Below are 15,948 nucleotides of genomic sequence, written 5' to 3' on the forward strand. Positions count from 1 at the left end.
ATTCTGATAGTATTCTTTGAAAAAAATCGAAGAAAATGCTAATTTTAGAAATTCTGCAGACGACATTTTAGCAGAAGACAAATTACCCAGCATGCAAAGGGTTAAAGACACCCCAAGAGAAAACTTGAAAATTTATTTAAATACAATTCCTTGCCTCAGCGCTAGTCATGTATTCAGGTTCTGTTCCACTCTAGCTTGGGAAAACTGGGCTTATTTCATGTGTGTTGTTGTCTCTGTCTGCACAGGCTAATCAGGAAAGACACTTTTTGCTTAAATGGACATTTTGCTATGAGGGGACTTGCTTACAACGAAAAATACCATAAAAGCAGAAAGTGTCATCCCCAATTAATCTGTGACGACACTTAAGCACATGCATCAAGACCTGTTTTCCCAGAGTGCAGGATGGATTTTATCACATGCCATACCCTGTTTCCCATGTAATATAACCATTACAAATATTCTTATCTTACACATGTGTAATATACTTTTTAAGCTTTTTCATAGGCTTATTTTTCGTTCGATTGACCAATCCCATTTTGTTATTTTGCTGAAATGACGTTGCAATGTCAAATGACGTCACAAAATGTAAACAACATTCGGGATTTATCATTATGTTTGCGTAAATATTTATTTAATTTGCTCATTTAAAAGCATGTGATAAAAAAGATCTAACACTCGTCATTTCAAACCATATTTTATTAAACTTGTCCAGGAATTTTTTTAGTAAGCTCGCCAAAGGCTTGCTTACTAACAAAATTCCTGAACTCATTTAATAAAATATGGTATGATATGACAACTCATGCCAGATCCTTTATATTTCTGTCGTACACTGTGTGATTATCCGTAAAATGTGTAGATATGCATTTGAGCCTTGTTCTGAGAAAACTTGGCTTAATGCATGTGCGTAAAGTTTCATCCCAGATTAGCCTGTACAGTCCGCACAGGCTTATCAGGGACTACACTTTCCGCCTAAACTTGATATTTGGTAAGGAGGGACTTCCTTGAAACTAAAAATACCATAAAAGTGGAAAGCTTAGTCCCTGATTAGCCTCCACAGGCTAATCTGGGATGCCACTTTATGCGCATGCATTAAACCCAGTTTTCTCAGAATGAGGCTCGTTTGTACATATATTGATCAGCTCTAAACCTGTGCAATAGATTTGAAATCATGGTGATTGTCTTCATTTATTTGCAACTAAAGTGCCGTTCTTGTGTTATCTAATAACTTTCTTTTGATAATGTAGTTTTATTGCATATTACTTCTTTTGTATTTTTTGCATGGGTTTTCCATAATATTCATGTTGTTAACAACTTATGTACTGTAATACAAATTTATAAATGTATGTATTGCCCAGTTGTATAAACACAGCCAATCTGTTGCAGACTAAGATAGCCATGTCATTTTTGTTGATCAACTTGCAGTCAGTCAAGACCATCTCAGCGGCTGATAATGTACTTGTCCTTTTAAATTTGTTAACACTGTAACTTAATCATACATCATGAATTTTAAAACTCAAATCTTCAAAATGAAGAGAAAATGTATTGCTTACGGGTATAAGGCCATGTCCATAATTAAAGAGTCACTCGAGACCCATGCTAAAAAAATAGCATTATTAAATACAGAAATATTAGAAAAACATGCCCCACCCAGTTGACATGTTAGTAATGCCTGAGAATTGAGCTCCAAGGTAAAGCTCACAATCAATTTGCACGAGATGAACAAGATTATTGACAGCTGGCTTAACATGTTACAACTATATATATAGTTTTCATTCTTTTACAGTGGAATTCTTTGGTGACTGCAAACGTTATTCAAACAAAAGGGCCATGGTGGCCCTGTATTTTGTTCCACTGTTTTTAAATGCGAAAAAAGCGTGCAATGCGCATAGGTTGAAATGTACTCAAGCATGTGACTTTCTCTTTCTATCCGTCGTCCCACTGGGCGCTTAAAGTTGGAAGGGTGAGCATTTTTTATTTATGGAAAACGTTACTACGGTGTTAACTAATCAGACTAAAAAGTCGGGGAATTGTCGCACAGGTCCTTTGCTTATAACGTAGGTACATTTATCTCTTCAAAAGATATTGTCTTTCTTTCTATTTCACATATTTTTAGATGCTGAAGATCAAATCTATGCATTTTTAACAAGATTAATGAAAGTTCCTTCATCCAATCATGAATCTTTTTCCAAAATTCCAAAAAGTGTTTGTAGGTTTCAAAGTGTCTGTTACTTATACACATGTAGTTCATGACATATGCAAAATACATAATGATGTAGATCACCAGAACTTTACTTCATTCTTGAGGCATTAGTGAGTGTAGCAGGATTGTTAACGTGGTGAAGAAATTGTTTATTGTACAAAGAAGATATTTGCCTGAGAAAACAAATTTACGCGTTTTTCAGGTTCATGTGGTGCCGAAAGGCAGTAGGAATGATAACTTTGTAGAGGTTGTTTGTTAAACAAAGTAAATGTTTATGAGACAAAAAATTGAATTATAATTCATCAAGATGTTGCAATCATGGCAACACTACTTGCATATGGCGTGAGGTTTAAAGAGATATCATGACAAACAATTAGCCTGACCTAACTTTCCTTTACCTTTTCCATCTGACATTGGTTACCTGTCATGTTTGTTTTTGAAAAATACTAGGATTGCCATATATTGAAATAAGGTATCTGACCTATTTTCTAATAGGTTGCTAGTAATAGACTAAGCGGCAGTCATGTTATAAACAAGGGTATTGTTCACTGCATTGGTAGAATATACTTTTAATAGATGCATCTTTTTTAAGTTGGATTCTCCTTACTTTTTTGCTGCTGAATATTAAAATCACTTAATTTCAATGTAACAATTTGTTGTTTAGTTTATCTTGAGCAAATATTTTTTGCAATCTGTTTATAAATCATAAAGTGATGTCATTCACAATTTTTTTTTTGATAAATAGGGCCTATAATAAAACAAGAATTTCGAGAATGTTAACATAAAAGAATAATACTAACCATTTGGTTAAAACAAACAAAACAATACATTTTTTTTTATAAAATGTTATATACAAACAAGGTTAATGGACTTAATATAAATAAACACACTTGAGTGTTCATGATGTATTAAACTGAGATAAATTAATATATATAATTTGTTTACCTTTCAATATCTTGCATTTCACATCTTTAGTTCAATGCTATTTCGATTAACTGAACAGCGTGACAAACATAATAAAGCAGAATATGCATATGAATCTGATTATACACAGATCCACTATCATATAAATCAAATCATGTTTGTCTATTTCCATGTTCGAAAGATCCTCTTCTTAATTGTTTTACTTCGCGAGTACACCAAATTTGCAAACATAAACACTGGTTTCCGCACAGGCAGTAGTATTATAAATTTGCCTACCCCCCCCCGGGACCCTATCCCCCCCTCCCCCCGAGCTTACCCCAGGGGTTCAAGATTGTTAAATTTACTCCTATTGTGTATGGTTTGACTTTTCAACAACGAATATTGACAAAAATACACAGTTTGAAAAAATAACCCTCCTCTATGTATATTAATAATAATACATATACGAAGGTTATTTTTTCAAACTGTGTATTTTTGTCAATATTTGTTGTTGAAAGGTCAAACCATACACAATAGGTGTGTGTGGGGGGGGGGGTTGGGTATCTAAAACGTAGTCTTTTTCGTTATCATTATTCATTATTCCTATCAAACTATATGATGTCAGTAATTAATTCGATTGATATTTGTCATTTCAATAATCTTAATTTTCGCTTCACAACGGCGCCATTTGCATACGAACACCAAACATATTTTATGAAACCGATTTTAATTGGAAGATTGGGAAACGACAGCCAATTATATCGCTCGTTTTTAAAATGCTTAGGCAGAATCTGCCAGTGTAAAATGCGGCCTGATTTCGCGGGCCGCGGATATATTAAGCATATGTTCATTTTTGTGACCCCCGGGGCTGGGTCAAATTTGACCCCAGGGGCATAATTTGAACAAACTAAGTAGAGAACTATTAGATGTCACTACATACCGAATTTGGTAGCCATAGGCCCTACGGTTATGGACAAGAAGATTTTTAAAGTTTGCACAAAATAGGCTTTATATAAGCATTTGTTCAATTTTGTGACCCCCAGGACAGGGGCATAATTTGAAAAAAAATGGTAGAGGACTATTAGATGTCTCTACATACCCAATTTGATAACCCTAGTCCCAATGGTTATGGACGAGAAAATTTTGAAAGTTGTCACAAAATAGGCCTTATAGATCTATAAGCAAATTTTCAATTTTGTGAGCCCCGGGGCGGGGTCAAATTTGACCCCAGGGGCATAATTTGAAAGAGGTTCACCCAAGGAACATTCCTGAGAAATTTCATCAGAATTGGACCAGTACTTCAGGTGAAGATGATGTTTAAAGAAAAAGTTAACGCACGCACGACAGACAAAGGACCATGTCATATGCCCCGCTGGCTTCTGGCCAGTGGAGCTAATAAACTAATTTATTCACATAAAAATTACCAGGATGGGGGGGGGCTAATTTGAGTGTCATCTGAAGTGTAACATAAAACTGAAAGTGTAATACTTCAAACATTTTATGTAAAGAAGATTGTGATTGAATTTAAAGATGACGAATTCCTAGATGACAAAATACTGAACATGGATTAGCAGTGAACACAATAAACACATTCAGTAACATGCATAAGAATTATTCGTTGGTTTTTTTGTTATCAACATTATATTTTTAAAGCTTTAATCAGTTCAGAAAGTTCATTTTGAGCGCCCATCAGTATTTTCACACTGTCATGTGACTGCCCATAATTCATTTCAAATATGTGAACTGCTTTCTGATTGGCTACCAGAGCTCTGTTCCATTCCTGTGCATTTATGAGTATTTCTGACAGCTTTTGGAACTCATTGGCTGCTTCAATACTCTCTTGTCCATAATTGATGACAACTGTTCCAATACTCTCTTCTATATATTTTGAAGCCTGGTGAAACTGTCCTGAAATGAAAAACTGTATATGATACTTATGTCCACTAAACAATATCTGGTAACAAAGGTGATATGGTTGAAAAGTTACTCCAGGTAGTTAAAACTAAGCAAATTTGCATTAGGTTTGCATATGTTTTTTAGCTTGGCTATTTTCAGAGAAAACCCAAGGTATTGTCATAGCCAACTCGTCGTGCTGTGTCCGTCGTTGTCCGCATCATGCTTAAACCTTAACATTTTGTCAAGGTTTTCAACATTGGCTCTCAAATCAAAGTGCTTCAACTTTGAAACTTCATATGTAGCTGCACCTTGATGAGTTCTACATGCCACACCCATTTTGGGGTCACTAGGTCAAAGGTAAAGGTCACTGTGACCTCTAAAAAAATCTTTCATCTATTCAAAAATGCACCCGCAGCCGAGCTTGGCACCCATTATGTGGTGCTCTTGTTCATTTTAAGCACTTAAACACTGCAAACATAGATAATTTACCATGCCTTCTTCAAGTGAAATCAATAAAAAAACTGATGTTCAAAAATGCTTTGGATTTGATGACATTATTTCTTATCATCTAGAATACAAGTAATTCCTACTAGATATGTCGTATACCTGTTTATATTTCCGCTTTATTGTAAGTTTTATTTAAAGGAACCATCTTCTAAGCGAACATTAGCCTGTACAGGAATGCATAAGCTAATCTGGAATACACTTTGCGGACATGCATTTAGTCCTTTTCACCCAGAGCAAGGATCATACATTGTACTCTGTTGAACCCTTTCCCAAGCAGAACCAAAGTGAAAATGGCTATTTGCAAACAGCATCAAACCAGAACTGCCTGCGAGAAGCTCGCAGTCTGTTCAGGTTTTATGCTGTTTGCTGCTCATCAGTATCTATGGATTGGGAAGGACGCCTTTAAAACTTGAATTTAGTAAGAAAGGTCTTCAATTAAATTTAGCTTTCTATTAAAAAAAGGACTACAAATGCGTCAAAATACGTATCTAAGAGGTAAAGGGTTAAGAGGCTGTACCAAAAGAAATGTAGCTGACCAACATGCATACAATCCTTCACCTTTTGTAGCATGGCATCTTGCCAAACAGTCTTGGGTTTCGGACAGTTTTCTGTTGTTCCTGTACAGCAAAGACTTTTGTAGTTCCAGGCATTTCTGTAGGTTCTGAAGAGCATCTAAAAAGCAAGAGCACTTTAGTGGAAACCTTACAATATCAAATAGTTTAGTATAAGTGCTAACTTAGTACATTGCATAGGATTCCAAAACTTATACTGTGCTTAAATTGACCGGTATCTCTCATAATCTTTAACACTTATTTCTTAACAGCTGATGCTAAAATGTATAGAGGATATCATTATTGTTAACCTGTTGTCAGTGTTTATCAGCTTAATAAAGGCTGCTTATTTGTTGTGTCAATGAATACTTTGGAATTGATTGAAAGTTAAATTACTTTACAGTCAACCCTGTGGTTTTGTTAAGAATTTAAAATTGAAAAATTTACCCTCGAGCCAGTGGCACTGTATGAAACAAGAGCACTGCATAACGGGTGCCAAGGCTCGGCTGCGGGCAGTTTTGAATAAATGAAAGCTTGTCAGAATTATTTTTTTTAGAGGTCTCAGTGACCTTGACCAAGTGACCCAAAAATGGGTGTGGCGTGTAAACTCAACAAGGTGCATCTACATATGAAGTTTCAAAGTAGTAGGTGGAAGCACTTTGATTTTAGAGCCAATGTTAAGGTTTTAGCATGACGCCGGGGCACGACACGACACCACAAGTTGGCTATGACAATACCTCGGGTTTTCTTCGAAAACAGCCGAGCTAATAAAATTACCTAACTATGAACCATGTAATGATTTAATGAAATGCTAATACTCTTCACTGTAAGGCTATATTGAGTGCACGTTTTCTCACTTTATCATAAAATGTGTGGAATTTATTAAAAATCCAACAACTACCATCGACCCTATTCTCCTGGAGACACTGATATCCCCGATTGAAAAGTCTCTCAGCCTCCAACATCTGTGTCCTGTCCAGAGAACAAGTAGCCCCACACTGTCTGCAGACCATGGTACCTGGCTCCCTGTCTATATCTTCACATGTGGGCCCATCACAGCCACTGCATCTGTATGCCTACAGGGAACCAATCAAGTTCTTAACTATTCAAAACATTATATTGAGGCTTAATTGGTCATTGTCAGCTCAGGTACTACTTACATGTCACCGGGGTACTCTTAAGTATAATTACAAGTACCCCGGGTATGGTAAATATACTACAAGTACACAGGAATTTTATTGCTAAATCGATCATTGTCGTTTTTTTTTTTTAAATTAATTATGTTCACATTTATGTCAATTTTCTGTAAAAATGGCCTCTATATTATTGAAACTCGTACTCAAAAAGCATGTTGATGCAGTTTTTTAAAAAGAGAAGTTTTTTAAGATAAACTATATGGTTTTGCGGTAATATTTTACCATTTCGGATTTTGGTCGGGAATACAACGGGGGGTACAGTCTTAACTGGACCGGATACGTTTAAGTATATTTTCCGTACTCAGGGTACATGTAAGTATACTTAAGAGTACCTGTGGTACATGTAAGTAGTACCCGAGCCAACAATGACCAATCGAGGGCTATTGAGTGCAATAATTATAACACATGTTGAGGGTACATTTTAAAGCAGAGTTTACAGTTTCCCATTTAGCCTTGGATGTATATAAAACACTTATTATTATTTGACATCAGACAAAATGTTTAATAACAAATTAATAAATGAGTTACATTAGGAGTAAATAGGATAGGATACAATTAAATCACAAAATACAAGGATGTTATATTCAAACGGTTCACAAATACATCAACAGTCAACGTTTCGAATGTCGTTTGCTTCATTAGAAGCTGATTGATACAAACACTGAAACACATTGGTATGTGTATGATTCAACATAAAGTTGAGCCTCGCTCTGTGAAAAGGGAGTTTAATGCATGTGCATAAAGTGTCGTCCCAGATTTACCTGTTAAGTCTGCACAGGCTAGCTTGATTTTTCCTTAAAAGAGAAATTCTTTCAACAAAACATATCAAAAAAGCGGAAAGTGTTGTCCCTGATAAGCCTGTGCGGACTGCATAGGCTTATCTGAGATAACACTTTTTGCACATGCATTTAACCCTGTTTTCTCAAAGCGCCACTCAGTATTTCTTACATGTAACACCATTTCAGCCTCCACCCCTTTTAAACAGGCCTCACAGCCACATGTGAAGAAGTACTGTTCCTTGAGACATCTCTGTCGCTCAGTGTACCCCATCCTCTTTGCATGTGGTCCTAACATTTCATAGTAAATTTACAAACACAAGTATCACAAGAGGGCCATAGGTCACTGATTGCTCACCTGAGACTTTGGGACTTTGCAGCTTATGTTTTGTATCCATACCAGTTTTGGAACTAGGCTTAGATATCATGAGATGTATGATACACCTCATGCACCTTGCCAAATACTAAATACCTTGGCCATGCAGTTTCAGGTGAAACTTTTTGAAAGTTTTCACTAAAATAATTTTAGCCTCAGCAGCATCTTTTAAACAAACTTGGTAAAGGACCACCGTATAGACTGTGACACGCCAAATACTACATATCTTGTTTTAGAGAAAAAGCTTTTTAAGTTGTCATGCAATGCAAGTTTGTGTAAATAATAGCACCTCTGGGTAATGGCAGTTTGTTGTCCAGGATGTTTCACACAAAAAAATGCTAAACCCCTGACCCTTACAGAGATTTTTACAGTTTTTAACTTTGAAATCTATTTTGAGCTCTAGTTGAATTGAAGAAACTAAGTAGAGTGCCAATATACATTCATATGGGCTGAAGTTTGTGGAAATGAGGATAAATGAATGTGAGAAAAGTGCTGACCCAGATTAGGGATGACAATTTCCGCTTTTATGATTTTTTTAGTTTAAAGAAAGTCTCTACTTAGCAAAAATGAAGTTTTTGCGGAAAGTGTTGTCCATGATTAGCCTGTGAGGACTGACATAAAAATATCATAAAATGTCTTGTATAACTGAAAAATCACACATGTAAACTGTTGTACTGACTTATCATCTGCTACAACAGACTTCAAATTTAGAAATATCAATTTATTTTGATAAATGTGTTATGTAAATTGTATTGTGATTTATACAAATATTTTTTGTGCATGTCACAATTAAATGATATGTTTATCAGTATGATAATAATGTTTTGTTATGTATGGAAAGCACAAGTTAGGGTTATCACTGCAACCAGTTTTTTATGCTGTATTTAAGGGGAAACACAAGTGTAATCTCACCATAACAGTTGAAGATCTCGCCACCCATAGGAACGTCTTTCACAGCTCGAACCACCAGAACATCTTTTTGAAAACTGAAAAGAGCATATTACTTGAAAACTTGTTTAAAGCAGTAAGAGCAGTCAACCGTCAGGATTGGAGTTTAAACTATTTATAGGTAGTTTTGTGCATATACAATCACCAAGCAAATATAGACTTAAAAGAAACACTACAGTAAACGTTGATGTTCTGTAAGAAACAGTTTGTTGATTTTAAGCAATAACAGCGACTAAATGCCTAGGCTTCTAATTTTAATTATGTAGCACTTGTTCATATTCATATATCACCTTGTTCTATTCTTGCTTCTAAAAGATGTATAAAAGAGTAAGACAGTATAAATGACATTAATAACATTAACTTCAATAAAAGAGTAGTAACAGGCAGTGTATATTTACTTAAAACAAATAATTGTTTTGACTATGTTTGAGCAAGGTTATGTGAAAATCAGGCTTAATGCATGTGCGTAAAATATTGTCCCAGATTAGCCTGTGCAGTCTGCACAAGCTTATCAGAGACAACACTTTCTGCCTAAACTGAATTTTCATGGACGTCCATTAAATGTAAATTCCATGAAAGTGGAAAGATTTGTCCCTGATAAGCCTATGCAAATTATGTTACTTTACTGACATGCATTAAGCCTGATTTTCCCACAGCTTGGCTCATTCACAGATGAGTCACACATATACAGTTTCAGTATTACTGTAACATTAAAGGAACACATTTTTTAACACGAATCTAAACATTTCACCAACAAATTTACGCTAATTTAACTAATTGTGTACTTAAGTTTTTTAATTTTCATTAAATATGGAACATCTAAAAACAATGCTTGTAATATACACCAGTAAAGCACTGAAAGTCTCATACCTTGATATGATAGTGGGTACACAGGAGTGGTTCATAAGACTAGCAGTGGGATAGATAGCTGTCGCATACTTTTATATGATAGTGGGTACACAGGAGTGGTTCATAAGACTTGCAGTGGGATAGATAGCTGTCTCATACCTTGATATGATAGTGGGTACACAGGAGTGGTTCATAAGACTAGCAGTGGGATAGATAGCTGTCTTATACCTTGATATGATAGTGGGTTCACAACAGTGGTTCATAAGACAAGCAGTGGGATAGATAGCTGTCTCATACCTTGATATGATAGTGGGTACACGTAGTAGTTCATAAGACTTGCAGTGGGATAGATAGCTGTCTCATACCTTGTTATGATAGTGGGTACACAGGAGTGGTTCATAAGACTAGCAGTAGTATAGATAGCTGTCTCATACCTTGATATGATAGTGGGTACACAGGAGTGGTTCATTAGACTTGAAGTGGGATAGATAGATGTCTCATACCTTGATATGATAGTGGGTACACAGGAGTGGTTCATAAGACTAGCAGTGGGATAGATAGCTGGCTCATACCTTGATATGATAGTGGGTACACAGGAGTGGTTCATAAGACTAGCAGTGGGATAGATAGATGTCTCATACCTTGATATGATAGTGGGTACACACTCAGGCATGGTTCATAAGACTAGCAGTGGGATAGATAACTGTCACATACCTTGATATGATAGTGGGTACACAGGATCGGTTCATAAGACTAGCAGTAGGATAGATAGATGTCTTTTTCTTATACCTTGATATGATAGTGGGTACACAGGAGTGGTTCATACAACTAGCAGTAGGATAGATAGCTGTCCCAAACCTTGATATGATAGTGGGTACACAGGAGTGGTTCATAAGACTAGCAGTGGGAAAGATAGCTGTCTCATGCCTTGATATGATAGTGGGTACACAGGAGTGGTTCATAAGACTAGCAGTGGGATAGATAGCTGTCTCATACCTTGATATGATAGTGGGTACACAGACAGGAATGGGTCATAAAACTAACTGTGGGATAGATAACTGTCACATACCTTGATATGATAGTGGGTACACAGGAGTTGTTCATACTACTAGCAGTAGGATAGATAGCAGTCTCAAACCTTGATATGATAGTGGGTACAAAGGAGTGGTTCATAAGACTGGCAGTGGGATAGATAGATGTCTCATACCTTGATATGATAGTGGGTACACAGTGGTGGTTCATAAGACTAGCAGTTGGATAGATAGCTGTCTCATACCTAGATATGATAGTGAGTACACAGGAGTGGTTCATAAGACTAGCAGTGGGATAGATAGCTGTCTCATACCTTGATATGATAGTGGATACACAGGAGTGGTTCATAAGACTAGCAGTTGGATAGATAACTGTCACATACCTTGATATGATAGTGGGTACACAGGAGTGGTTCATAAGACTTGCAGTGGGATAGATAGCTGTCACATACCTTGATATGATAATGGGTACACAGGAGTGGTTCATAAGACTAGCAGTGGGATAGATAGCTGTCTCATACCTTGATAAGATAGTGGGTACACAGGAGTGGTTCATAAGACCGGCAGTGGGATAGATAGCTGTCTCATACCTTGATATGAAATTGGGTACACAGACAGGCATGGTTCAAAAGACTAGCAGTGGGATAGATAACTGTCACATACCATGATATGATAGTGGGTACACAGGAGTGGCTCATAAGACTAGCAGTAGGATAGATAGATGTCTTATTCTTATACCTTGATATGATAGTGGGTACACGGGAGTGGTTCATACGACTAGCAGTAGGATGGATAGCTGTCTCAAACCTTGATATGATAGTGGGTACACAGGAGTGGTTCATAAGACTAGCAGTGGGATAGATAGCTGTCTCATACCTTGATATGATAGTGGATACACAGGAGTGGTTCATAAGACTAGCAGTGGGACACATAGCTGTCTCATACCTTGATATGATAGTGGGTACACAGGAGTGGTTCATAAGACTAGCAGTGGGATAGATAGATGTCTCATACCTTGATATGATAGTGGGTACACAGGAGTGATTCATAAGACTAGCAGTGGGATAAATAGCTGTCTCATACCTTGATATGATAGTGGGTACACAGGAGTGGTTCATAAGACTAGAAGTGGGATAAATAGCTGTCACATACCTTGATATGATAGTGGGTACACAGGAGTGGTTCATAAGACTAGAAGTGGGATAAATAGCTGTCACATACCTTGATATGATAGTGGGTACACAGGAGTGGTTCATAAGACTAGAAGTGGGATAAATAGCTGTCTCATACCTTGATATGATAGTGGGTACACAGGAGTGATTCATAAGACTAGCAGTGGGATAGATAGCTGTCTCATACCTTGATATGATAGTGGGTACACAGGAGTGGTTCATAAGACTAGCAGTGGGATAGATAGCTGTCTCATACCTTGATAAGATAGTGGGTACACAGGAGTGGTTCATAAGACTGGCAGTGGGATAGATAGCTGTCTCATACCTTGATATGAAAGTGGGTACACAGACAGGCATGGTTCAAAAGACTAGCAGTGGGAAAGATAACTACTACATACCTTGATATGATAGTGGGTACACAGGAGTGGTTCATAAGACTAGCAGTAGGATAGATAGCTGTCTCATACCTTGATATGATAGTGGGTACACAGGAGTGGTTCATAAGACTAGCAGTGGGATAGATAGCTGTCTCATACCTTGATATTATAGTGGATACACAGGAGTGGTTCATAAAACTAGCAGTGGGACACATAGCTGTCTCATACCTTGATATGAAAGTGGGTACACAGGAGTGGTTCATAAGACTAGCAGTGGGATAGATAGATGTCTCATACCTTGATATGATAGTGGGTACACAGGAGTGGTTCATAAGACTAGCAATGGGATAAATAGCTGTCTCATACCTTGATATGATAGTGGGTACACAGGAGTGGTTCATAAGACCAGAAGTGGGATAAATAGCTGTCACATACCTTGATATGATAGTGGGTACACAGGAGTGATTCATAAGACTAGCAGTTGGATAGATAGCTGTCTCATACCTAGATATGATAGTGAGTACACAGGAGTGGTTCATAAGACTAGTAGTGGGATAGATAGCTGTCTCATACCTTGATATGATAGTGGGTTCACAGGAGTGGTTCATAAGACTAGCAGTAGGATAGATAGCTGTCTCATACCTAGATATGATAGTGAGTACACAGGAGTGGTTCAAAAGACTAGTAGTGGGATAGATAGATGTCTCATACCTTGATATGATAGTGGGTACACAGGAGTGGTTCATAAGACTAGTAGTGGGATAGATAGCTGTCTCATACCTTGATATGATAGTGGGTACACAGGAGTGGTTCAAAAGACTAGTAGTGGGATAGATAGCTGTCTCATACCTTGATATGATAGTGGGTTCACAGGAGTGGTTCATAAGACTAGCAGTAGGATAGATAGCTGTCTCATACCTTGATATGATAGCGGGTACACAGGAGTGGTTCATAAGACTAGCAGTGGGATAGATAGCTGTCTCATACCTTGATATGATAGTGAGTACACAGGAGTGGTTCAAAAGACTAGTAGTGGGATAGATAGCTGTCTCATACCTTGATATGATAGTGAGTACACAGGAGTGGTTCATAAGACTAGCAGTGGGATAGATAGCTGTCTCATACCTTGATATGATAGTGGGTTCACAGGAGTGGTTCATAAGAATTGCAGTGGGATAAATAGCTGTCTCATACCTTGATATGATAGTGGGTACGCGAGAGTGGTTCATAAGACTAGAAGTGAGGTAGATAGCTGTCTCATACCTTGATATGATAGTGGGTACACAGGAGTGGTTCATAAGACTTGCAGTGGGATATATTGCTGTGGCAACCCGCACCTGATTCTTCCCTTCAACCAGCCCAGCATGACCTGAGTCTTGGTACTATCAATAAATATTGATGTGTGTATTCATATAAAAATCATAACCAAGATTATAAAAATTATCCCCTAGTGTCAATGTGTTTGTAAAAGATTTGATACAAATTTGCTAACTTAAAGGTACTTATTTACAAATGGAGACATTTCTTCAAAGAATGTCATTATACGCCTTAAATTAAAAAATTCAATAACTGTACTCAAGAGTTCAATCATAATAGCAGTAATATAATTTAAGGGAAAAAAATTGTCACAAAAAAATACTTGAACCAGTGTCCTTTGGAATAAAAAGGCTTCTTAGCCATCTGCACTATGTTAAAGTCATCATATACTAGATATCAGTGATCCATGTGCTTCAACAAATTATACCGAAAACAACAGAATCATTCCATTCTTATTTTTTAAACGCTTAATCATTTTATCAATTTCAAATGATGATATTTCATGCACCCAGCTTTATTGTCACTATGAGTCTTTGACAAAAATGGTATTTTGTGACCTCAAGTCTACTCTTCATGTTAATGTTATTCCGTTCTGACATGGACTGTACCTGTAATACTGTTATGGCATGTCTTTACATGTAATACAGTTATGACATGGACTGTACCTGTAATTCTGTTAAGATATGTCTCTACAAGTTATTCAGTTATGGCATGGACTGTACCTGTAATACTGTTATGGCATGTTTTTACATGTAATACAGTTATGACATGGACTGTACCTGTAATTCTGTTATGGCATGTCTCTACGTGTAATACAGTTATGGCATGGACAGTACCTGTAATTCTGTTATGGCATGTCTCTATATGTTAGTCAGTTATGGCATGTACTGTACCTGTAATTCTGTTCTGGCATGTCTCTACATGTTATTCAGTTATAGTATGGACTGTACCTGTAATTCTGTTCTAGTATGTTTCTACGTTATTCAGTTATGGCATGGACTGTAACTGTAATTCTGTTATGGCATGTCTCTACATACTAGTATAAGTCAGTTATGGCATGGACTGTACCTGAAATACTGTTATGGCATGCCTTAACATGTAATACAGTTATGACATGGACTGTACCTGTAATTCTGTACATGTTATTCAGTTATAGCATGGACTGTAATTCTGTTCTAGTATGTTTATACATGTTATTCAGTTATGGCATGTCTCTTCATGTTATTTGTTTATGGCATGGACTGTACCTGTAATTCTGCTATGGCATGTCTCTACATGTTATTCAGTTATGATATGGACTGTACCTGTAATTCTGTTATGGCATGTCTCTACATGTTATTCAATTATGGCTTGGACTGTATCTGTTATTCTGTTATGGCATGTCTCTACATCTTATAACAGTTATGGCATGGACTGTACCTGTAATTTTGTTATGGCATGTCTCTACATTTTAATAAGTTATGGCATGGACTGTACCTGTAATTCTCTAATGGCATGTCTCTACATGTTATACAGTTATTGCATGGAATGTACCCATAATTCTGTTATGGCATGTCTACATGTTATTCAATTATGGCATGGTCTGATGGACTGTACCTGTAATTCTGTTATCACATGTCTCTACATGTTATTCAGTTATGGCATGGACTGTGCCTGTAATTCTGTTATGGCATGTCTCTACATGTTATACAGTAATGGCATGGACTGTACTTGTAATTTGATTATGGCATGTCTCTACATGTTATTCTATTATGGCATGGACTGTACCTGTAATTCTGATATGATATGTCTCTAAATGTTATTCTATTATGGCATGGACTGTACCTGTAATTCTGTTATGGCATGTCTC

General features: G+C 36.8%; 1 protein-coding gene across 1 annotated transcript in view; it reads right to left on the reverse strand.

Moving 5' to 3' along the window:
• Positions 1–4,587: 4,587 nt before the first annotated feature.
• LOC127832587 (SET and MYND domain-containing protein 4-like) overlaps positions 4,588–15,948 on the reverse strand; it is a 34,233-nt gene continuing 22,872 nt past the window's right edge. The window contains exons 12-17 of the mRNA XM_052358112.1: positions 14,046–14,164; positions 9,318–9,391; positions 8,202–8,320; positions 6,959–7,133; positions 6,065–6,178; positions 4,588–5,011 (exon numbers count right to left, since the gene is read on the reverse strand). Of these exons, the coding sequence (XP_052214072.1) occupies positions 4,743–5,011; positions 6,065–6,178; positions 6,959–7,133; positions 8,202–8,320; positions 9,318–9,391; positions 14,046–14,164 (870 nt within the window). The 3' untranslated portion in view covers positions 4,588–4,742. The remainder of the gene's footprint in view (positions 5,012–6,064; positions 6,179–6,958; positions 7,134–8,201; positions 8,321–9,317; positions 9,392–14,045; positions 14,165–15,948) is intronic.

Source organism: Dreissena polymorpha, chromosome 1 (assembly GCF_020536995.1).
Source record: "Dreissena polymorpha isolate Duluth1 chromosome 1, UMN_Dpol_1.0, whole genome shotgun sequence".
Lineage (NCBI taxonomy): Eukaryota > Metazoa > Mollusca > Bivalvia > Myida > Dreissenidae > Dreissena > Dreissena polymorpha.